The following is a 23419-nucleotide window of genomic DNA, read 5'->3' as shown; positions in this document are numbered from 1 at the left end:
GAAAGGTGTGGTTGACATCTTAGTGGTTGCTGGCTGCATCAGCTGCTGACAAAAGTCCAGTGCAATCCAGGGCCAAGTTAGATTATCTTAATAAGGAGCTGCACTGAAGTTGGGCTCTAACACTGTCCTTGAGGCCCTCCCTGGAGCTGTTAAGGGTGAATCGGCTGTATTTGATGGCTCTTTTTGCTGCTTTCATAACAGAACTCTCTTAGGCAGGTGTAAGCTAGACTGCTCACTGAACTCCATTTCATGTTGAATAGTGCGCCACTGAGGCTCTGGCGTGCTGGGGGCTGGAGATGCGACTCAGTTGGAGCTCACTCTCAGAAGGCAACCTTGTAACTAGAGTTCCACAGCTCTGGGAAGTTAGGGCGTCCTCCTCTGCACAAGTGAGGGTTCTGTAGTGTGGTGCACTGCACTTGGATGATTTGCTTTTGATAGTGGGGAGGGGAGCCGGTTTGGTCAGGTGTGGGCCAGCATGGTTTGGCTGAATCAGGAGCTTCATGAGAGCGGGGGTCCTGTAGGTGGTTAGCAGAGGTTGGTGGCTAAGTAGATACTTGAATTTACATGTAAGTTGGGGTTCCTAAAACCTCACTTTTGTGTTTTTGTGTTGAAAGAGAAAAAGGTTAACACTTCTAGGGAAGTCCAGATATGCCATGGGCCCATTTGAATATGTAAGAGAGTAAAAACAGCATTTCATTCAAGGCTTATTGTGGTCTAGCACAGTGCACAGTATGGGAGAAAAGGGGGGCTCCTCCTGACCCTGCCATATCCCCCTGAGCTGGGATCCAGCGATTTGGGCTGGCTAAACCTTTTCCAACTTGACAGTGAGACCAGGTTGCACTCACTATCACTTGGTTTAGGGGCACGGGGCTGGCCCAGATAATTGCACATTACTCCTCTCCATTTCATTGGAGCTATTTACTGCAGCCCACTCCTCCTGCTCAGTCAGCATATCTCTTAGAGTAAAGGGGCTCAACTGTCTCTTCTCTTGCTGCCCCGACTCATTCTTCACAGAGACGTGCTGGTGAGCAGACAAGAAACAGAGGGGAGGGGCAAAGAACGAGAGGGCTAAGGATTCCATAAATTACTGTCATCACCTGCTTTCGTAATTAAAAGGGAGGTTATCTTTAAAACTACTTCAGGCCCCACTCAGAAGCCAGATTCTGAAGCATCATTGCATCTCACCTCCTATTAAGTTGAGAAAGCTGCTTTCGGATTAGATATCTGAGCTTTGTGACGATCCTGCCCAAAAAACATAGAATCCAGCAATCAGAAATGTTGAAGGCTAGGATGTTGCACCCCTTATTTTTACCCAGGCTTGCTGGGCGCCTGCTCCCTCAGCCTTGCAGGACCTGCTAAAGGGTGAAACATGTCTATAGGTCAATTGATGATCCATTAGGGAGTGTCCCCAGAGAAAAGAAAGGGCCCTGAGGGCCCCCCTTTTGGCCTTTCCTGCCCCAGCCCAGTGAAAGGAACACAGTTGACATGTTGTTTAAGCTGGAGATGTTGCCTGTATGCGTAAAAGAGCTCTCTGTTTCAGGCTCATGTACAGTCAGGAATGGTTCCTTCTCATCCAACTGCCCATGCGCCAATGATGCTAATGACGACACAGCCACCCGGCGGTCCCCAGGCCGCCCTCGCTCAAAGTGCACTACAGCCCATTCCAGTCTCGACAACAGCGCATTTCCCCTATATGACGCACCCTTCAGGTGAGGCGTGTGTGTGCAGGGGCCGCCGGGCACCCCAAAGCATTCTGCTCGCACAGGTCGAATGGCAGGCAGGGCCAGCGCTTCAAGCCCCGCATTTGAGAACTAGCAAGACCCGTCAGAGTGTGCACAGTAGGGACTGTGATGATCAGTTCAGTGTCAGGGCCTGAGGCTTCCAGGAGCCGAGTCTGTGTGTGTTCTGATGGTATACAGGATTTGGCTTGATGAGAAGCAGCAGCATTCTGTGTGGCTGATGCATGCTTAGGACTCAGTTGGCCTTCCTTGTTACAGTAGGCTGGACAGGGCAGCGTTTTCCTTCCTTAGTCCCTGCCCCGCGCTCCCCCCTCCCCCGCCCCCAGTCTGACGGGGGTGGTTACCACCATGGCAGAGTTTGACTGTAGCTCTGGAGAAGACTACTGATGAGAAAGTGTGCTGTGTGTGGATTGGTTTTGAGTGTAGCCTTAGCTCCAGCCTATGCCCTGACAGGAAGAGAAGTCCCCGCGATTGTGCTCTCATACTTGATGGCTGCCATGGCAATAGTTCACAGTCTGACCTGTTACTCTGAAAGCAGTACTGGTGCTTGGCTAGTATCTGGGGAGGGGGTATGTTAAGGCCTTTTTTTCTACCCCATGAGCAACAAGTCTTCTGGGAGTTTTATCTGAAGTGGTTTTACATCTGACTGGTTTGTTTCTACCCACCCACCTACCCCTCCCCCTTTTGGTGCAGATGGGAGGGGGAAGAGTGAATTAAATTTTGAGTCTGTTCAGCTAGCACAAGGGTAGTTTACAGTCATGTGCTGCAGAGACACTAGGCTAATGTGCGGTGTTGCCAGTTTTCTGTTTAAATATCCACTTTTCTTTCTTACAGTACAAGCCCACCACCAACAGCAGTTGTAAGGCTGCCCTGGAGGAACCGAAAGGCCAAATTCCCTCCTCCCTTCTACTGCTTCTACCAACTGGAAGCACAGAAAACTAGAATTTCATTTATTTTGTTTTTTAAAAATATATGTTGATTTCTTGTAACATCCAATAGGAATGCTAACAGTTCACTTGCAGTGGAAGATATTTGGACCGAGTAGAGGCATTTAGGAACTTGTGGGCTGTTCCATAATTCCATATGCTGTTTCAGAGCCCCGCAAGTACCCCAGCTCTGCTTGCTGAAACTGGAAGTTATTTATTTTTTAATGACCCTCGAAAGTCATGAACACATCAGCTAGCAAAAGAAGTAACAAGAGTGATTCTTGCTGCTATTACTGCTAAAAAAAAAAAAAAAAAAAAAAAAAAAAATCAAGACTTGGAACGCCCTTTTACTAAACTTGACAAAGGTTCAGTAAATTCTTACCGTCAAAATGACGGGTTATTATTTATAAATCAAGTTTGATGGAGTGATCACTGTCTACAGTGGTTCAACTTTTAAGTTAAGGGAAAAACTTTTACTTTGTAGATAATATAAAATAAAAACTTAAAAAAAATTAAAAAATAAAAAAAGTTTTAAAAACTGATATCAAGTTAGTCTGTGTTTGTATAAGCTTAAGATATTTCTGTTATAGGATACTTCATATCGAGGCAGGAGGGCTGAGTGTGCTTTCTTAAATATCCTGGAAGGTTAGTTGTCAAATGACTTTTCTTCTTCACCTTTAGTTCTGGTTCAAGGTATCTCTAGAAAAAGACAAGACTGAGACATTCTCTTTGGTGGATAAAGGTCCGCTCCAGAAGGAGGAAGGCTGGCCAGAGCTGGGCAGCACTGAGAATCCCACATCCTCAGCCTGACGCTGGTTCTGTAAGCTTCCTTTTTAATATCTCCTGAACCCAGATGAGTGTTGTTAGTCAGAAGTTGTCCTGATTCACACACCTGTTTTACCAGTAGGGGGCAGGAGACACCTTTTAAAAAGAAACCGATAAATCCAGAGGGCTGAAAAGCTAAAACAATGCAGCGATGTACAAAGTAGCTTATTGCCGTAGACTCACAACATTGCTCATGTTCCCCCTTTGTGGGGAGACAGAGGGAAAAGCAAGTAATTGAGCAGAGCAAGGCTTTTGCAGAGACCATAGTCCTGTAATGATAGAGCCTTTAAATATTACAGCAACAAGTCAAGATTCTGAAAACTTTTTTTTTTAATTCATGTGTAGCAATTTGTACATTATAGCAAAATTTGCATTATTCAAGAATAAGTTACTTTTACAGTACATAAACAATACATAAAAATTTGCCAAATACCTTCTGCCTATAATGATATAGAATGAATCCATTTACACTGTTGTCATTACAACGTGCTGCTTATTCCAGCCAAACACTGGGTGTCAGATGTGTCCTTAAGAGGCAGTGGATAATATACTATCAAGTTCCTCAAGCCTGTGGGAGATGTTAGAGCTCACATGACATTTGCGATAGGAGACGTAGCCCTGAATTAAAAGCATGAAGGAATCTCAGGCAACACTTAGGGAAGAGTTCAAGGCCTTAATTTTAGGTTAAGAAACTGTTATGTAAAAATAGTGTTCTCTGGCCTAAGATTTTAATGATTGCTATTCCTTTTTCCTACACGGTCCAGAAATGATCAAAGGCAGAAGATTTATACCAGATAAAGCCATATGGATTGCTGGTCTAAAATTCAAGGCAGGTTAGTTGACTTAATTCTTTGGTGCTGGTGACTGTTAGTTTGTAAAAGTTCATTCAAGACAGAAGGAGGAAGTGATGGTGCTGGGAGCAGTCAAGCTATCCTTCTTGTCTGTCACTAGAGATTAACTGGAGGGATCATAGTGCTTACTATCCATGTGGCATTCAGAACCTGGCCTCTCAGTGGAGGCTGTTGGCTTGGCTTCTTGCTGTCAGCAGCGGTCACACTGGGGCTGGGAGGGTGGTGTGGGGTATGCTGTGACCGTGCGTGATGAGCTTTCTCTAAGAGAAATCCAGAACAGTGGTTACTTCTCTGGTTCACACTTCACTTAGCATTCATTATGTAGAGAAACCTGATTGATGTGTAGAAAAATGAAGGAAAGAAGTGTCCTTAGAAAAAGACCACAAATCTGGATCGGATCTGCTTTACAATCTATGAAAACACCCAGGAGCATTGGTTTTTAAAGTGGTTAAGAGGTGACTGCTTGTCCCCTCTACCTTCCCTGCTCCGCCCAAAAACAAACCCCAGAAAATTCTAGAAGCAAAAGTCTGACCTCTGGGAATACAGAGAATGGCAGGAGGGAGCAAACCAAACCCTCACCCCCCAGATAAGGCAGGCAGTAGTTAGTTTTAAGCCAGGGTTTAAAGTTAGCCTCTGATTGATGTATCTATAAATGTTAAACTGTGCTAAACTCCCAGTTTCCTAGAAGCCACTTTGGTAAGCCTGGTGGCTCTACTGAATGGCTCTGCTGACACCCAGGAGCAGCTGGCTCCACTCTGTCACTGCCCCCCTTGTTTCGGAGCCTCTGCAGGAAAGTTCTGGGAGGAGCCAGCTCCCCTGTGAATTGTGTTACTGGTGAAAGGCGAGTATAGATGGAGATTTGACTGCAGGATCCCTGGCTGGTGGAGACGATGTGTGCCCGTGTGTACGTGCGCTCACATTCCTCACCAAGTGAAGCAGTAAGCAGCTGGAACAGAACACTGATTGTGGGCTGTTAAAGGAGTTTCTCTTTAGCTGGGGCATCAGATTCCTAGCTCCTATCTTGGCTCAAGAATGAGCCTAAAACCTTGTGGGATAGTTTATAAGCCATTAGATGCCCTGGGCGGGGGTTCTGAGCCAGCCCTTTTGGCTGTTTGCTTGTCCCCCCCTCACCCTTTAAACTAGTTTAACTCTCACCAGAAAGCGGCTATAAACCAGAATCCAGTTTTTTATTCATAAGGCACCAGGGTAGAACTATTCCTTGCCACCCTCCTATTTCAGTAATTGCCTGAATTTCCCTGAAAGGGTGACATACTTCACTTCTCTATATTTAGGAAGGACAGTGGCTACTCAGCAGGTGACTGTCCTGAGGATGAAAAAAAAAATGGAAGCCAGGCGTGCTGGCTCAGACCTGGAACTAGTCAAGTAGGCTTTGCATAGCTGTCTCTGAACTACAAAACTGCATGGGTATTAGTTTAAAGAGTGCAATGAAATAAGCAATTATTGAATTTCAAAACCTGAATCCTTTGAAAAATTAATCTGAGGTAAAATGTTTAAAACAATTTTTAACCTTGAACTTTGTCCTAAAGCTGCGAGGCAGAGCACGAGTGGTGTGTTCATCTCTGGTGTGGATGACGGCAGACCTGCCGCGTGGACTGGCAAACCATATGAGAATCCAGGGCTTGTTAGTGTTTTGGGCTTCCTGACGACCCCCCCCACCCCACCCCGAAAGTCTGCCATCAGCTGTGACAGTGTCAGTGAGAAAGAGAACCCAGGTTCTGCCACCAGCTCTGGCCCTGAGCCCACCACGTCCTGTAAGAGGGATGGGGACCAGTCCTAGGGACTCGGGGCGAGAACCAGTGGCGTCTGTGAACAAGAACTGTATCTGTAAACAATAAGGAGAAAGCCAATTGATGGACTGATGAAACTTACAGGAGGCCCTTTAACAGGCCTATTAGAAGGGTCACATCCAAACTGAAATGTGCAGTTAGCAGTGTCCCTTAAATCTCTCTCTGGAAGGAAGGAAAGAAAGTTACATTCACAAGTTCACATCTCTGCTTGCTTGTGTTCTTCGGGGGCATGTGTGAGGCCTGGGCTTCCTCACTGCCCATCAGAGAGGTGTGTACTGATTGTCTATGGCCCGTAGATGGCTCCGGGAGGTGGAGTCCATTTCGTAGTCTGAGTCCCGGGCTCGACTGGCAGGTTCAGGCTCCAGGTGCCGCAGGCTGTTGGCCAGTTCCTCGGGCGAAGGCACCAGGTGGAATATCTGCTCTGGGGGAGAGGATCGGCCGGGGAGACCCTCTGGGCCAAGCCCCCGCGGACAGCCAGAAGAGCTAAGGTGGGGAAGGCCCAGCTCCGAATCCCAGTGAGCGAGGGAGAAGGGGAACAAGACAGTGTTGGAGGAACCTGGGGGACAAGTGACCAAGAGAGAGACCGACACGGTCAGTCTTAATGTGACGGGGCAGATGTTGGAAGAACACAAAAACAGATCTCTGTGCCCCTGGGTTTGCAGCAAGCTTTTACCCTCTACCTGGTTCCCTGTGCCACCCACCCCCTTTACCAAGGGTCACACCTGGTGGCTGGGAGACCACTACCACGTAGCTGGACAAGCGGACGTCACAGGCAGCACCACACTCAAGCGGGATGGGGGAGCGCTGGAAGTGGCGTAGCATGTCCACGACGGAGGGGAAGTGGAGATGCTGCACTCGGCACTGGCCCCGCTCGGTCAGTGACAGGCGCAGGTGCTACAGGAGGAGAGGAGGCTCAGCCACTGGCCACTGAGGGCCTTGAACTTGGGGTTGGGGGGCGGTCCAGCCCCACCTACCATGCCCCATACCTTGGCTATGCCTTGGAAATTGAATGTGAGCACATACTCTCCACGCCTTGTCTCACTCTGCCGTACCAGGAACACTCCGTGAGCGTCAGGACCCTGCAGCTGAACCAGCTGGGCTGCCTTCACCCGGGAGATGGGGCCGTGGAACCAGGGGTAGCAGGACAGGAAGTGATCTGTTTTCTGACAGGCGGGGTCCAGCAACCCCCCAGGAGAAGCACCTGGTAGACAAGATTGGTGGTAGTGACCCCCTGTGGGTACCTTACGTCCTGGGCTGAAGCTGGTTCTGCCTTATACAGAGGACAGAGTCCAGGACCCACTCACCTTGGTTCAGGGAATCTGTGCTTCCCCTCGGAGAGTTGGACGTGCCAGGCTCTAGGGCTGAGGGAATATGCGTCTCTGGGTCTGTGCTCTCCAACCTGCTGAAGAGGCTGAGGTTAGGATCTGGGTAGAGCAGGGGAGTAGGAAAAGCTGGGCCAGGAGTGGGGCCCTATGGTCTGGGGCCTCACCCTTGGCCTGTGCACTCCCGGAGCTCAGCCATCCAGGAATTCAGCTGCTGCTCGTCCCCCACCTCAAAGATGATGTCTGTCCGGTCCTTCACCTGGCAGGGAGGAAGGGAGTGGCTGTGTGGGTGCCTCGGGTGTGTAGGTGTGAGCCCCGGGTGAGAAAAGCTGTCACTCACCTTCAGGACAAAGGTGTAGAGGTTGTCCGGCATCTCGAGGCGTGTGCATCGCCGGACTTCCTGGATATTGGAGCAGGCTGCTTGTAGCTTGGGCTTTGAACTCTAGGAGACCAAGGTGGGGCACTTGAGGCTTGTTCCTCATGGCCCTTCACCCACCCAGGCCTCTTTTTCTGCAGTCGCTCCAAGGGCTTAGCTGGGTGAGTGAGTGCTCATGGTGCTGCCAAGCAGGCTCCCCAAGCCTGGAACAAGGTCTGGCATTCTTGCTTGCCGGAGCCTTGCTGAGGGCCCTTCTGTAGCCTCTAAGCACTGTTCCCACACCCCCACACACTGAGATCCTCCAAAACCTATGTTAGCTGAGGGCCAACCCCCTCTTTACCTGAACCTGTCTCTGACCGGTTTTTGTCTGCTGACATCTGTTTCTCCTTCCACTGGTAGAGCAGAGAGCCCCCCTGCCCCGCCCCAACCCAGCCAGGTCAGACGGCTGCTGACCCCCTCATCAAAAGAAGCCTGGAGAGGACTTGAGGGTATCGAACCCAACTCACATTTCCCTTTGTGGCACTGTGCCAGGGGCCCCAGGCCTTTGTCCTGCCTTTAGTTTGGTTACCCCCGCAACAGTTCCTCATTAGTGCAGGCCTCTCTTGACCTAACATCAGCTGTAGGAATCATACTCTCACCAACATCTTAAAGAGACGAAACTCAAATTTTGGAGGTGAAGTCCTTTGCCTGAGGGAGGGTAGATGAGGTTTTTACCTCTGTCCACAGTATACAGCCTAGAACCTCAAACTGCCACACCTAACTAATCTGCCTGTCTTCAAGTCTGAGGGTAAGGAGGGGTGGATTTTTGGCTTCAGGGTGGAGGTTGGCAGAGTAGATTAGCCACAGACTCTTGGGGCTTCTGCCAACATCCCTAAAGGGACAAGCCCTGGTATGGCTGGCCCTAGTCAGAACCAGCTGGAAACCTACACAAAACCTCGGACCCAGGAGTCTCCTGTGACATCCAACATACATGAGGTTCAGAGTGTGTGGGAAGTGGTCCCCTACCCCTTTGCCAGCAAGGGCTCCTCTCCTGGGTCCTGACTGAACCTGGCTAAATAAGCAGGGGCTGACCTTGCAGATGCCTGTTCTGAAGAGCAGGAAGCTCTGGGGTACCCTAGAACACAGGAGACAGCAGCTTGAGGGCAGCAGTTTCTCGGAAAGGAGGTCTCCCTTCTACTGCCCACCCCCTTCTCCTCTTGTGATAAGGGTGATAAGATTGTATCTCCCGGGGTCATGAGATAATCAATGGCTGCTTCCAGCAGGGGCCAGAGCAGGTAAAGGCAGAAGGAGCCAGAGATGATGGGGGAATGGACAGGGAGGCTCGACTGGGCCCCATCTCTCCAGTGCCTCTCTCTTTCCAAGGACCAGGAGAAAGCCAGGCCCACCTGGGAAGACCAGCCCAACCAAGCCAACATAGGGCAGGGGCAGAGGGATGGAAACAAAGCAGGCCCAAAGGCTAGTTCTGGCACTGTGGCTTTGGGGGAATCTGACCTCCACATCTTGGGCAGAAGCTGCCTTTTCAAGAAGTGGTATAAGAGCCCATCCCCAACGCCACGTGTGTAACTGCTCGGGACACGCAGGCACCAGGTGTCTCTGATAGAAGGATGATGACCCTAGGGCCAGGCCACCTGCCTTCAGCTACTCCCCACCTGCAGGGGGGGTTGGTGAACAGTGAGGGAAGGGGCAGCCTGGCAAGAAAGGGTCGGCCAAACTGGGGCTCTTCCCAGTCCAGGCTCCCCCTGCCCCCAGCAGTCCGGAGGGAATAACAACCCTAGGAACCCCTGACGTTTGCCGTGGTGGACTGCCTCGTCTCACTAACGCGATAAAAGAGGGAGCAAGCTCAGAGAGGTGGCCAGTCAGTTCCAGCCCTAACTGACCACCAGCCAGGGGGTTTTATCTTTCAGGTTTGTCTTACGTGTCCCCCATACCCCGGCTTCTTAGCCTGGGAGCCCGTGAGATGTGGGGCGCAGTACTGACACGGGCCCTGGGTGTGCTGGAGTGTACATGGCTCAGCTCTCAGAGCCCGTTTCCCTTCTGCAAAATGGGTAAGGTACATGGGTCGTTTGCTTCCTTCTCCTGCTTTTGCAGTTGGCTCTGCCTGGCCCCCAAGTCTCCCCACTGGCTCTGGGCCCTCAGGATCACTGGGAGGAAGTAGGCCAGGCCAAGAGGGAACAGAACGAGTCTCCCTTTCCGCTCTGGGCCCTGGCCCCAGGGTGAATGTTGAGATGAACCAGCAGAGCCAGTGGCTTTGCTCTGACTGTGGGGCCTCCCTGCCTGTGCTCTCCCCAGCAGCTGGGGGACTGCTGGCCCGGCAGGCGGTGGTGAAGAGGAGTCCCCTCTCCCCCAACGGCCACCCCTGGCTGCACAGCTGCTGCCTCCCGTTTGCCCCCCTGGCTAAGCTGACACACATTCTACCTGACTCCTCTCAGGCAGCTGGGGCAGGCGGGGTAGCTGCCCCAGCCAGCCCAGTCGTCTCCCCCCGTTGCTGCACAGCTAGGGGCACAGCCGGGATCTGAACCCCAGAGTTGGTGTGTCCCACTACTGTGCTGACAGTGGAGAGAGGCCACAGGCTCTGCCCAGACTGGAGGGGCAAGTGAGCACAGCCCTAGCTGGATGGTCCAGAGCAGGACTCGAGAGCACTGGTCACGTGTGGAAGGACCAGTGGATGCCTTCCTGGTTGAGCAGTGTGGGACAGAGCTGGGATGGAGAGCTGAGCCCAAACTCTGGGGCTGGATCAGCAGCTACAGGAACATTAGGGGACTCCAGGTTCCCCTCTCTAGCATGCCCTCTATCCCACCTCAGAATCACACCTGAGTGAGTGAAATGGCCAAAGCACTCCAGATAATGTGATGTAAGCAAGTAGCATGTCACTCACTACGTTCCCTCCTGGGAAGCAAGTTTTGGTGCCCAGCATCCACAAAGCTAGCTGCTTTCCTATGGCCGCTGTGACTCCAGGGGGAATAACCCATTTCTTTCTTTGCCCTGGCTGCTAGGAAGGTCGAAGGCAAAGGTGCAGATCAGCTCTGACACTGTCCACCCCCCAGTAGGGCTTGCATTTCTATACCTGACTTTATCTAGGCTGTATACTTCTCTTATCCCTCTAGATGTTAGTGTTCAGTCTTGTCTCTGCCACTTCCTCTATAACTCTGGCCCAGTGGCTCAGTCCTTCATCAGTACTGTCACATCTATAAAGCGGAGATATTTAATAGTCGCGCTCTCCTTGCACGGGTGCTATGGTGACTGGGTGAACTACTGCAAGTGGGGGGAAAAAAAAAACAGCCTGACAAACGTCTGTTGTTAAATTTCTAGGCTGGGGTGAGGCCAAAGTGGGTAAAGCCTGGGGTCCACTGTCGTTACAGTACAACAACTTCCCCTCCAAATGGCCCAGGGACTAGACACACATGTGTCTTCTTTCAGCCCATCCTGCAGTGAAATCCACATGTCCTCTAACCTACCTATATATATGCCCTAATGAAAGTAAGGGAAAAACAACAGAATGTGGTTTATATTAAGATGTATTTTGGGGGCACCTGGCTGGCTCAGTTGGTTAAGCATCCTCTGCCTTTGGCTCAGGTCACAATCACGATCCCCAGGTTCTGGGATCCAGCCCCTAGTTGGGCTCCCTGCTCAGCAGAGAGTCTGCTTCTCCCTCTCCCTCTGCTCCTCCCTGCCCTGCTTGTGCTCACTCACTCTCTAATAAATAATCTCTTTTTAGAAATGTATTTCAACGTGACTATGCAGACAACACAATGAACCACTCAGGTGCTTCTGAGTTTGTTTTAAAAGATCGAGAATATAAAGGAGCCAGAGAGCAGGGTAAGCCCTAAGAGAACAATTAGTCTGTTGAGTGGACATTAAAACTGGGCAGAAAGTTCCATGTGTTTCTATAAGACTGTACCATTCTGGCTCTAGGTTTGTCATCTCTTTTAGAGGGTGGCATGGACATCTCTGCCTCAATCTATGGGTTTACCTGGGCCTCCCCGACCCCCAGTGACTCCCCTTGCCCCCACTGGTGGGGATTTGGGCTTCACATCTGCCTAGGGGGATTTGAGACTGACAACTGAAACCAGACCTATAGTCTTGTTTTCCCTCATGCTGTCACCTAGAAATTGTCCCATGACCTGCTGCTGTTCCCCATGTGCTAAGTTAGAGCAGGGCCACAAGCATGGGCTGAAGGCAGGGATGGCCCTTCCAGAGTCTCCCAAGGTAACAGGCTGTATCTCACTCCGCCCTCTCTTCACAAGCACCTTGAATGGGGCCTATCACCATTTGTTCCTTCAAGACCCCAGCAGAGGGACTAGCCAAGCCCTCACTGAACTCCAGGTGCCAATGCCCCAGTGGAAACAAGATACACAGTCCCGGACTCACGTAGTTTCCCTTGTAACGAGGGAGACAGATGCCCAACAGGAAGGAGACAGGAAGGACCCAGACAGGCAGGTGGGGGAATCTGTGAAGGGTCACAGAAACCATGTGGGTTCACCTTAGCTATGAGGAGAGGATAGCTGAGCTTCCCAGGCACCAGGATGGCCCCTGCAAAGGCCCTGAGGTGGGAAAGCACATGAGCACCTAAGGAGGCTGATGGGACTCCTGTACCCAGCGAGGTGGTTACGGTAGGGTGCCAGAAGTCCCCATGCGGTCCTGAGGCTGTGGGGGTCCGTTTGGGCTCGTTCTAAGGCAGAGATGTGGAAATGGCACCTGATGTACACTTCAGAAGCTCCAGGGAGCTCATGCTAAATACCTCGACAGCAGCATACCTGCTAGTTGGACCAGACCAGCACTTAATTCACACCCAAGTAGCGAAGGGCCTGGCGCGAAGGGCCCAGTGGTGTGGGCAGGGCAGGCCCTCACAATGGCCTTGTTCCATCCGCGGCATCCCACCTAGCCACTGGAGAAGCCCTTATCCAGTGAAAACCTCGAGGAGCGGCGTCTCACCATCTGGAATCCCAGATTCCGACAGCAGCCCCCCGGCAGTCTTGTCTCTCCCAGGGCTTTGGGCCCTCACTCCTCTCCTACAGAGAACAGCAGTGGGACAGGAAGTAGGAGACGGTGTACAGTTGGAAGTCTAGGTCCCAGCCACACGCTTCTGCCCCCACACCCGTGCCCTCTAGGCAGTATCTCAGTGGCTCGAGGTGGTTGGACGAGTCCTAGCTCCACCACTTAGTACCTCTGGAATCTTGGGCATGGCACCAACCGCAGCCTCAGTTTCCTCTTTGGTGACATGGGGACAATAAATAGATCTTGCTGACCTCCCAGGAATAGAGGGAGGATGGGAGGTGGTCTTGGATGAGGGCTTGAAAACTTAAAAGACTCAGCAAATTCCAGATGCTAGTCCTAGATGACTGAGTCCACTCCCCCCCCCCATTGCCACCCAGAGTCTGGAATGGGTGCTGCCTGGATGAATGAACGAACGAAGGATGAAGCATCACTATGAAAAATGCTCAGTCAAGTCTTACTGATGGGTATCAAAACACCAGCCTACGTACAAGAAAAAGAAAATACCCTGACTTATTCCCCCCCCCCGCCACACCTCCAAAAAAGATTATAGGGATCTCTGAGCAGGCGGGAGACAAGTGCTAGAACACAGAGCAGAGTTCTATTTGCTGTGTACCTGTCTCTGAGCTGCCTGGTGGCCAGTGCAAAGAGGAACTCTCCCAAGAGAGGGCAGCCTCTTGTGCGTGGGGAACCCTACACACCGTCCACAGGAGGCTCTGAGAAGTGCCGGAGTAGAGAAACCTGTTCCCGTGACCGCAGCCACCCAGTGTCCTATTCGGAAACCTCTCTGGGGCCTGCGTAACTGCCACGCTGCAACCTTCCCATTCTGGGGCTTGGCAGTTAGTCCTGGCCTTCAGTCGTAACTCTGCCTGGTCCTCTATGGACAGACAGGTAACACCTTTCCGGCTTGTCTTCACTTTGATAAGACCTAACAATGCCACTACCCTCCCGTGAGAATCTGGTGATAGAGTGTGTGTCAGAGGTGCTTCCGGTGGGTATGGAAAGGTCCTGGAGGATGAATGCAGGCCTTAGGAAGAGCCAATCTGCTCAGAAGCAAAAGGCCCCTCTCTGTGGAAGCTTTCTTCCTTGTTCCCCCCGCCCCCCTGTCCCACTGCAGTCAGCCCGCACAGCTGTCCCCCCACTTTACACCGTGAGCTCCGGAAGGCCTCCCTTCTCTCTTTCCACCTTTGCCTTCAGCAGGGCACAGAGTAAGTGGCTCTAAGTGTTTGCTGAACACCCCAAAGTGGAAAAGAGGGAAGGAAAGGCGCAGGAGGCTTAAGAGCACAGCAAGAGCCACAGCTCAGAGGCCAGAGGGTACAGCCAAATCCAGGAGATGGCAGGGGGTGGGCTGGGGCTAGAACTGCTGGCAGACGCCCCTTCAGGAGCACCTGTCCTGGCACTGTGGCCTGGGCTGTCAGTGGCTTCTGGACTGCTGACTTCATAAGCCACCACCATTTAAAAATGTTTTCCAATTTCATGGAAAAGAGCATCACACCGAAGAGGTGCCAGGACCAAGGAAGCAGGAAGGTCATTGTCCCAGTGTAAGGGACAACCCTTAATACTAAGTACAGTGATACTCTGGTGGGAAGACCCTCACCACCCTGCTTTGGGCCATCTGTCTACCTGAGGAACCGTGGTGGGGGCCTTCCGTGCCCCTCTAGCCACCCAGAGGCGGTGCCAAGGCTAAGAAAACCTCGCAGGGGAGCTGATCACAAGTCCAGCCTGGACCCTCTGCAAGTGAGCCTGAGGTCTGTATTTTAACCCGAGCCCCACCCACCACCCACCCCCCGCCCTGCCGGCACTGGGTGCAGTCCATCCCACAGAGGCAGAATGGTGGATGCTGGGGGCATGGAATCTGGAGCCAGGCAGCTGCTGGGGGCAGAGGGGGTGCTCCCAGGGAAGCCCCACTACAGAGTGAGGGCCCAGAAAACAGGATGACCTCCTGAGCTCCCAAGAGGTGGGGAGCATTGAAATAGAGCTGCCATCCACCAGTCCTTCCTGGGCTACTCCCCACCTGTCCTCTGCTCAGCATTCTGTCTGTGGGCCTCATCTCGCTGCCAGGAGGAACCCAAGTCTTCACCGTGGCCCGCAGGACCCTGCAGCACCTAGTCCTTATTACCTCCTAGGCCTTATCTACTCCCAGTCTGAGCGCAGCCCTGGCCTCTGCCCTTCCTTAAGTGTACCAAGCACACTCCCACCTCAGGCCTCTGCACCTCCCGTTACCTCTGGAAGGCAGCCCCCCACGGCTTCACAAATCTAGCTCTTCACAGATTTGGGTAGTGTCTAAATTCACAGTCACCATCACATAAACCCCTTTACTACTTTCCCTGCTTTTGTCAACCTGTGAAACAGGCTCCGTGGGGACTTGGTTTGTTCACGCGGCAGCCCCGGCACCGAGCACGGTCCTGGCAGATGGTATTCCGACAAGCTTTCTGCATGCCAGGCATCCCTGCGTGCTGGGGACCGGTGGGGGCACAGGGCATGGCCCCCACTGCAGACCCCACACAAGTGAGGGCTCTCGAGGAGGCACTTTGGGGTTGGGGGAGAAATGGAGGACAGGCAGTCGGGGACATGAGCCGGGCCTCCCAGGGCTCCAGCTGGCTGGGGGAGAGGACTGGCTGAAAGCAAGACTCCTGACGCTCCACATGAGCACTTTAACCCCGAGTTACCCGTGCCAGGCCTGTGTGTGCAGGATGCGGCGCCCGGTCCCAACAGTGGCCTCGGCAGGGGAAGCCTCCCCTCCTCCAGGCAGGGAGTCTGCTCTGGTCACTCAGTCGTGGTTAGTGCGATTCCTGTGCCTCTCCTTCGGCATGGGTCTTATCAGGCCTGGCCATAATTTCCTGATGAGGCAGCTGCCCCCACCGTCCAACTGGGAGTCCTCTGGGGGTGGGGACAAGGCACCAAACTTTATTCCGAGGGGGGGCCCAGCAGCGGGTCCGGCCCAGGGGACGTGCTTGGGGCTGGCGCTGAGGGCCCCAGCCCTCATGTGGGGGAGCAGAGGCAGATGTGGGGTGTGGTGAGTTACCTCAACCCCCCCACCTTGTTCCCTGGCTCCTTTGGGGGCAAACTGAAGGCAGTGAGTCTGTTCCAGGGACTGAACTAATGTTGGAACTATAGACCACAGGTCACTTCCTTCCTTGGGCCCCAACCCCCACTCCACAGGCCCTTCAAATGCCTGCTTCAGCCACTTCTCTCTGGCATGACCCGGGATAAATCACTTCGCTTTCCTATGCTTTTGTTTCCTTCTCTGTAAAATGGGGATGATATGGGGCTTCTGAAAGCAGACCTCCCTGTTGCCTGAGTACACTGGAGTCCCCCAGACTCACCCAGTTCACCATGAGCCGGATCTCCCCCTTGGTCTGGCCCCTTTGCCTTATGTCCCCTCTCAGGGGAACAGGAAAGGGATGAGAGGTGCTTCTGGAAAAGCCACATGGATCAAGTCAGCTTCCCCCCTTCCCTGGCAAGCAAGAGCCCCCCGGGGCCCCAGAAAGGGAGACCCCCAAATAAAACAGTCCTACTTAGAGATGGAGTCCCTATCATGTAGGTGATTAGCCAGAGATGCTGAGACAGACAGGGCCTGGGGGCCTGTCTAAAGCCCCACCTGCAGTGAGCTCCCCTTCACGCCCATAAGGGTCCCCCCACACGTCAGACTCACAGTGACACAGTCACAAAGCCCCCTCTCCCTACACACACAATCACAGCAACAGGGACACAAAGCTCCTCTCAAATGCGAGAGCAACCTCCCCCTGATACACACCCAGAGATAGACCCCCCCCATACAGAGGGAGACAGCCCCCCAACAAACCGAACCAGCGATCTCCCCGACACTCACTTGAGCCCCTCCTGAGATGCGAGTGCCTTGGTTCGTGCAGAGTGGCCGAGTGTGGCTGAACCATCTGTGAGGACAGGCGTGAACTTCCACTCCAAGGCCCGCCCATGGAGGGGGGCACACCCAAGTTTGGGGGGGGGCGTGGCTTAGGAGGGACCACCCCTGGAAGTGCCACACGCCTCACACCCACTCGTGGGCATGACTGGACAGATGAACCAAGGAGCCAGTCTGCCGGCACCCTTACCAGCTGATCTTGCTCCCCCAGCAGGGTGACAAGTCACCCCACCTGGCACCATCCAGGACAGAGCTTTACAGGGGCAGGAACGGAGGGAGCTAGTGCCCCCCACCCTTACTGGCCCGGCCGCATGCTAACGCCTCCCAGGCTTTCTGCCCTGCACCCCTGTACTCAAGCTGCGCCCTCCCCGCAGTGCACCCATTCCTGGCCAAAACCTTTGGCTCTCGGGGTGGCAGATTAGGAGCAACAACTGTCTGGACCCTGGAGCTGAGCCGCTGTGAAGAGTCAGCGGATGTCACAGGCAGTTCAGCAAACCACCTTCAATCATTTAACCTATGTCCGCCTGGCTGGCCGGGAACATTCTTGCGGACGGAAGTGGCCTCTTAGTCTGGGAGTGCTCGGCAGGCACCCAGCAAGCCCAGAGATGGTCCTGAGTGAGTGGGGTCAGGACGCAGCCAGAACCACCCCACACCCCCGCCCACCCCGTCGCCCGCTGCAAGCCCGCTGCCACCAGCCCACACCTTGAGCGACCACATCCTGCCACCCGGAGTCCCCACTGGGAATTGTCCCTGCCCGCACATGGCCGCAGAGCCCCAAGGCCCATGCATCCCCCCCCTTGCCCCAGGCTACATGGTCAAGACAGAAGGGGAAGCTGTGGCTCAGAGGCCACACCGCGTGTCCAGGTGTGCCCAAGCGTCAAAGCAGGCACTGCCCGCCTGGGCCTTCCCGCCACACGGGAGGGTGCGCTAGGTGGACTTGGACATCCGCCCCCTCCCCCCGAACACTGATGGGCCACCGGAGTCTGCAGGTGAGCACCGTGCGTGTCCCTGGGCCCCAGGGGCTTGGATGAGGTACCCACTAGGGGCCCTGCTGTGAAGCCAGAGCGGCCAGGGCGGCCCCTCATCCCAACAGCGCAGGCTTCAGCTGCGGCCGCCGTGCCGGCTGAGGGTGGAAAACGCTGTGGTTGAGAACTAACAGCCTCTGTCGGCAGCCGAGAGGGGGCTCGTCACTACCGGGACCCACTGCCTGCCTTCGAAGAATGCTGATTCAGAAGAGGTGGAAGCGACGGTCTCTGGGGTGTGGCGGGGGGCTGCAGGGGTGCCAGGAAGGACGGAGACACGGCGAGAGCAAGACGCTGGCCGGGGCACAGCCACCACAGGGCACCGGGGTCTCCCGCCCTTCCGAGCTCAGCCGGCCGACTTGCTGTCCTTGCCCTGAGCCCGCGTTCAGTGAGCGCTCACCAGGTGATGCGCCTTCAGATACAGCATCTCACGGACATCAGAAAACAACAGGAAATCACACCAGCCATAGAGAATAAAAACCGGATGGATTAAATAATTAGAAGTGAAAAATAAAACCAAGACAAAAGTGGAATAGAACCTAAGTGATTATCTGATCCTGGTGGGTGGGGCCTGAAGCAGAAAAAGCAAACAACAAAACCGTAAAGGAAAAGATCACTGTATTTTATTGCCCAGACTTAAAAACCTCCAGAGATGAAGAACCTCATGATAGAAACTGAAAAGTCAAATGGTGAACTAGGGCAATATTAGCAACATGTGACAGAGAGCTAATATCCATGTAAAGAGCTCTTGCAAATCAACAAGAAAAAAAGACAGTGCTATAAATGGCCTGTAAGTCACAAAAATGTGTATGACCAAGAAATGGAAGAGAAAAGGCCCAAATCCATAGGGACAGAAAGTAGACTAGTGGTTGCCAGGGGCTGGGGAGGCAGGTGGGGACAGGAATTGGGACTGACTGCTAATAGGTACAGAGTTTCTTCCTGGGGTGATGGAAATGTTCTGGAATTAGTAGTGATGGTTGTGCACACAGTGAATATACTAAAAGCCAATGAACTGCATTTCCCCGTGGTGAAATGTTACATCATGTGAATTACAAATACTCAATGGTTTTTAAAGAGAGAAATGGTCAGTCCCACTGCAATCAGAAAGGGCAAGATAACCACTCCATCTAGAAGTTGGCAGAGGTTTTTAAAATAATACCCAGTGCTGGCACCTCTGGTGATAAGATAAGTAGGTATAACCTTTCTGGAAGGCTGTTTGTAAAGGATCTACCAGAAGCATTAGAAATGGCTAGTTAAGCACATGAGAAAAATGCTCAGCATCATTAGCCATCAGGGACATGCAGATCAAAACCATATGAGATAGCTCTTCACACCCACTAGGATGATTACAATCAAAAAGATAGATAAGAGTTGGCGAGGATGTGGAGAAGTTGGAGCCCTCACACGCTGCTGGTAGGAACGTAAAACGGTGCAGCTGCCGCAGAAAACAGTCTGGCAATAAAATGTTAAATTGAGAACTACCATATAACCCCGCGGCTCCACTCCTAGATATATACCCAAGAGAAAGGAAAACACAGTTGTCCACACAGAAAGTCACACACGAATGTTCACAGCAGCCCGGTACGCAAGATAGCTGGGCCGCATGGCGGGAAGTGGGAGCAACACCTGTCCACATGATGGAATATGACGAGTGGGGCGCTGACACCTGCCACGACACGGATGAACCTTGAAGACATGATGCCAAGTGCAAGGTGCCGGTCATAAAAGACTGCCAAATTCTCTGATTCTACTTATGTAAAAAGAACTGAATAGGCAAATGCAGAGAGACTGAAAGCAAACTTGTGGCTGCCCAGAGTTGAGGGAGGGGAGAGAGGGGAGTGGCTGCTAATGGGTGCAAGGTCTCTTTCTGAGATGATGAAAGTGTTCTAAAATCAGATCATAGTGATCGTTGTGCAACTCTGTAAATATACCAAAAGCCGCTGCTGTATGCTTTAAATAAGTTCATTTTACATACTTGTAAACTATCTCAATAAAGCTCAGCAGGCGCCTGGGTGGCTCAGTCGGTTAAGGGTCTCCCTTTGGCTCAGGTCATGATCCCAGTGCCCTGGATGGAGCCCCGCATCCATCGCATCCATCGGGCTCCCTGCTCCGCGGGGAGCCTGCTTCTCCCTCTGCCCCTCCCCCTGCTTGCGCTCTCTCCCTCACTCGCTCTCAAATAAATGAAAAATCTTTAAAAAAACAAAAAAATAAAGCTCGGAGAGCAAGAGAGAAGCACTCATAAAGCCTAAAGCCTTCGACTCAGCACTTCCCTTTCTAGGAAGTTAGCCTAAGGAAATAATGAGAGATGGGCACCAAGATTTATGTACGGGATGTTCGTCACGCAGTTATCTATTCGAGCAGGAAAGTGAGAAATGGCTGAATTAGGAGTCTGGACAATATTAAATACATCACGGCCTCCCTGTGTAAATGAAATATTGTGTAGCCAGTATGAAAAAGACAGAAGATACTTCAGAAAAATGTCCAAGCCCTGTTAAGTGAAAAAAAGCAGGTCACAAAGCAGAATGAGGAATGTGCGTCTCACCGGGGCTGGGGGTTTTGTCCTAAGGTGTCTGCCCGTATTACCCACATGCCCAGCACACAGAAGGGGCTCCAGACAGAAGGGCAGAATGAAGAATGAGCGAATGCTGAAGGAACTGCAATGTGGGGGAAAAGTTAGAGAGGAAATGCAAGAAGAAAGGTCACAAAGACTTCTACCAAAATGGAAATGCTGGTTCTCTCTGGGCAGGGGGCTCGGAGGCGGTTTTCAGTCACTGCTCTGTAGTTTCTGCCATGAGCTTTATCGACAGAAAACGCAAAACCAAAACCATGAGGAGCTCAAACGTGGAGGCTCTTGGTAAATTAGAGTTTCCTAGATTACATGAAGGTTTCAGATGAGACAAAGCAGGGCCCCTCGGCGCCACACAGTTCCCTGGAGACAGGTTTCTCTGCTGCTGCTGTGGACCTGCCTCGGCCAGCATCGGGACTCAGGTCAGGCAGGTCATGGGAGGACCCCCCGCATCAGCCCCACGTGCAGGAGGCTCCAGAGGCCAGGTGGCGGGTGCTGCTTCAATCGTCCCCCATGGTCACTGTCACCCACTGGTTCCAGAGGCTGAGAGGTCCGCGGAGTCCATGGCCCGAGGAAAACAGTGGCCTCCTCCCCAGCGCAGAGGGGAGATAGGAAAAAGGGGTGTGGGGCCCCAAAAAGGAAGCTGAGGTGGCCCCTCCTGCCTTGGGGGGAGGAAGCTCCCCCCCGCCACCACCACCATCACCACTGAGGGCCAGCCGCTCAGAGCGCAGAGATCTCTTGTGCATTTTGGTTTCCTTTTCCATTCACAAAGAAGTGGGTGGGGGATTTCCAGCCGCCGCCCGCCTAGCCTGCTGGGGCTGTCAGCCGGTGCCCAAGACGGGCTGCCGCGGGGGCCCACCTCTGGGATGTGGCAACTTCCTACCCAGCAAGCCCCTTCTTCCACCTTCTCGGGTGGGGACATGTTGTGCCCTTGCCGAGCCGGCTTTTGACTCCAGTTACCCAAAAAATGCCACATACTGACATTCCGTTTTCCAGAATGGGAAACTGAGGCTCAGAAAGGTCAAGCTCTCGGCCCAAAGTCACATGTCAAGGACATGAGAGCCAAGGTCTGAACTTAAACCTGTCCCCCAGCCCTTCTCCCCGGCTGCCACACTCACAGCCCAGACCATGGCGATGGTCTTGTCCCAACACCCTGTCCCCCCAAACAAACGAAAACAGAAGGCACACTTCCAGAAAGCTGGCAAAAGGCCCCGTGGAGCAGGAGGGGCAGGTGAGGCACCCCCAGAGGCACTGGGGCAGACCGTGAGAATAAATGAACATCGTTGGCCACCCTCCCCCTGCTGGATTCAGGAGCACTTTCTAGTGTGTGGATTTATAGAATTTGAGCTCAAAGGAAACACACCAATATCACCCGCCCACGGTGTCAGCATGGTCAGGGGTTTCTTCTGAGCGACAAGCTACTCTTCAGAAATGATCTCACACGGAACCCCAGTCAGGGGCTGATGGGGCAGCTGTGTGTGCATTTGGGGCCCCCATGGGAGCCCTGCCCACCACCACCACCCCTTCCTTCCTTCCCGGAAGGCCCAGGTCAAGCCCCTTTGTTGCCCATTTTGCAGCTCAGAGAGGGGTGGGGACCCACCCGGGTCACAAAGCAGCCCGGGGCAGAGCAAGGACAGGAACCCCATTCTCACCGTGGGGGCCTCCTGCCCCTGGTTACCCTGGGAGAGGATGGGACTGGGGCACCACTGGCCTCTAGCGCTCCCACCTGTCTCCCCACGGGGACCCTGGGGCTCTGCCTGGCCCATGAAGCTGTACGGGGCCGTCAGGGAAGGGTGGGTGGCTTCTCCACCTGGCTGGGGGCCGAAACACGGAGCCCTGGCAGGCCTGTAGCAGATGCTGTCCCTGGCTCGTCTACCTCCCAGCTGTGTGGCCTTGGGCAAGTCTTTCTACCTCTCTGTGCTTGGTTCCTCGGCGGCCGTGTGAGATGGCTTCATCACCGCCCGCCCTCCCCCCCCCCCCCCTCCGGGGCTGTGTTAGATCGACAACTAATAAAAGTAACGACGCGACCACAGCCTCCGGGCTCTGAGGCGCGCTCCAGAGCTCTGCGGTCAGCCCCGCAGCTCCCCAGCGGTGGGGGCCGTCACGTGGCTATTTCTAGGAAACATTTGAGGAAACTGAGGCACAATGCGAGAGGGCCAAGTGCCTTTCCCAAGGTCACACCGCTTGGAGGGGGCAGAGGCAGGACTCAAACCCAGGTCTGTCCAAGCCAAAGGAGGCTGCCCCCCTCCCGCCTGGCCGCTTCCTGCCTGGCCCTCCTCCTCTTCCTCCTCTTCCTCCTGCCTCCCAGAGGAAACCACCAGGCCTCCGGCGGACATCCCTTTCTCTCTGCTTCCTCTTTCCCACACTCGGGGGCACGAGCTCTGTGCTTAGGCCCCTGGGGTCCAGGCTGTGGCTCCCTCTGCCTCTCCTGGCCTCAGTTTCCTCACCTGTACAACCGGCGCGGTGCCAGTGCCGACCTGAAGGACGGTGAGCAAGCCACAGGCTCCAACGGTGACGCCCTCAGCCCCAGCGCGCCCGGGAGACGGGGCCCAGCCGCCACCCCGGCCGTCAGAGCGCCCGCGGCTGCACGGGCCCGACAACCGCCCCACCGGCAATCCTGCCTCCTCCTGACAGACAACGGGCCCAGCTGGGGAGCCGAGGGGGCCGAGGCCTCGCGGCCTCTGGTCAAACTGGGTCCCCCAGACTGTCTCCCCGCTGGACAATGGGCTCTGTGAGGGCAGGGCCGGGGGGCTTCCAGGCACCCCAGGAAGGCCTGCTGCCTGGAGGCAGGGGCGTGAGGCTGCCCCTCTGCTGCCCAGTCAGCACATCCGTGGCCTCTGCCACAGGACCAGCCCCACGGGCAGGTGCTGTGAACGTCCCCATTTTACAGATGAGGAAACTGAGGCCCAGAAAGGCTGAGTCGCTTGCCCCAGGCCACCCAGCTCAGAGGGAGTAGAGTGGGAATGGCTCTGAACCACACTGTCCAGCTGGCCCACCCCCAGCCACCCCTAGGACCAGCAGCCCAGCTACTCCCAACCAGACCACTTCCTCCTGGGGCTAGTGAGGCCTGTGGTGCATATGGGGGTGCTCAGGGCTATGGGCTGAGGTG

General features: G+C 53.8%; 2 protein-coding genes across 14 annotated transcripts in view; one reads left to right on the top strand and one right to left on the bottom strand.

Annotated features, from left to right (window-relative positions):
* Nucleotides 1–23419, top strand: part of ATXN2 (ataxin 2) — a 136321-nt gene that overhangs the window by 107389 nt on the left and 5513 nt on the right. For 7 of the 12 annotated variants that reach the window (XM_027575580.2, XM_027575579.2, XM_027575588.2 and 4 more), the window contains 2 exons: nucleotides 1541–1709; nucleotides 2574–3176. In XM_027575580.2, the coding sequence (XP_027431381.2) occupies nucleotides 1541–1709; nucleotides 2574–2602 (198 nt within the window). In that variant the 3' untranslated portion in view covers nucleotides 2603–3176. Of the gene's footprint in view, nucleotides 1–1540; nucleotides 1710–2573; nucleotides 3177–3346; nucleotides 3486–4254; nucleotides 4393–16933; nucleotides 19859–23419 lie in introns of those variants that run through there. The other 5 variants (XM_027575587.2, XM_027575585.2, XR_003516839.2 and 2 more) reach the window with 4 other exon arrangements.
* Nucleotides 3803–23419, bottom strand: part of SH2B3 (SH2B adaptor protein 3) — a 36372-nt gene continuing 16755 nt past the window's right edge. The window contains exons 3-8 of one of the 2 annotated variants that reach the window (XM_027575589.2): nucleotides 7812–7913; nucleotides 7639–7730; nucleotides 7454–7551; nucleotides 7136–7350; nucleotides 6872–7043; nucleotides 3803–6705 (exon numbers count right to left, since the gene is read on the bottom strand). In XM_027575589.2, coding sequence (XP_027431390.1) covers nucleotides 6410–6705; nucleotides 6872–7043; nucleotides 7136–7350; nucleotides 7454–7551; nucleotides 7639–7730; nucleotides 7812–7913 — 975 coding nt within the window. In that variant the 3' untranslated portion in view covers nucleotides 3803–6409. The remainder of the gene's footprint in view (nucleotides 6706–6871; nucleotides 7044–7135; nucleotides 7351–7453; nucleotides 7552–7638; nucleotides 7731–7811; nucleotides 7914–23419) is intronic. The other variant, XM_027575590.2, reaches the window with a different exon arrangement.

Source organism: Zalophus californianus, chromosome 14 (genome assembly GCF_009762305.2).
Source record: "Zalophus californianus isolate mZalCal1 chromosome 14, mZalCal1.pri.v2, whole genome shotgun sequence".
Taxonomy (NCBI): Eukaryota; Metazoa; Chordata; class Mammalia; order Carnivora; family Otariidae; genus Zalophus; species Zalophus californianus.
Note: the sequence above shows the minus strand (reverse complement) of the source record. Positions and strands in the feature narration are given on the sequence as shown.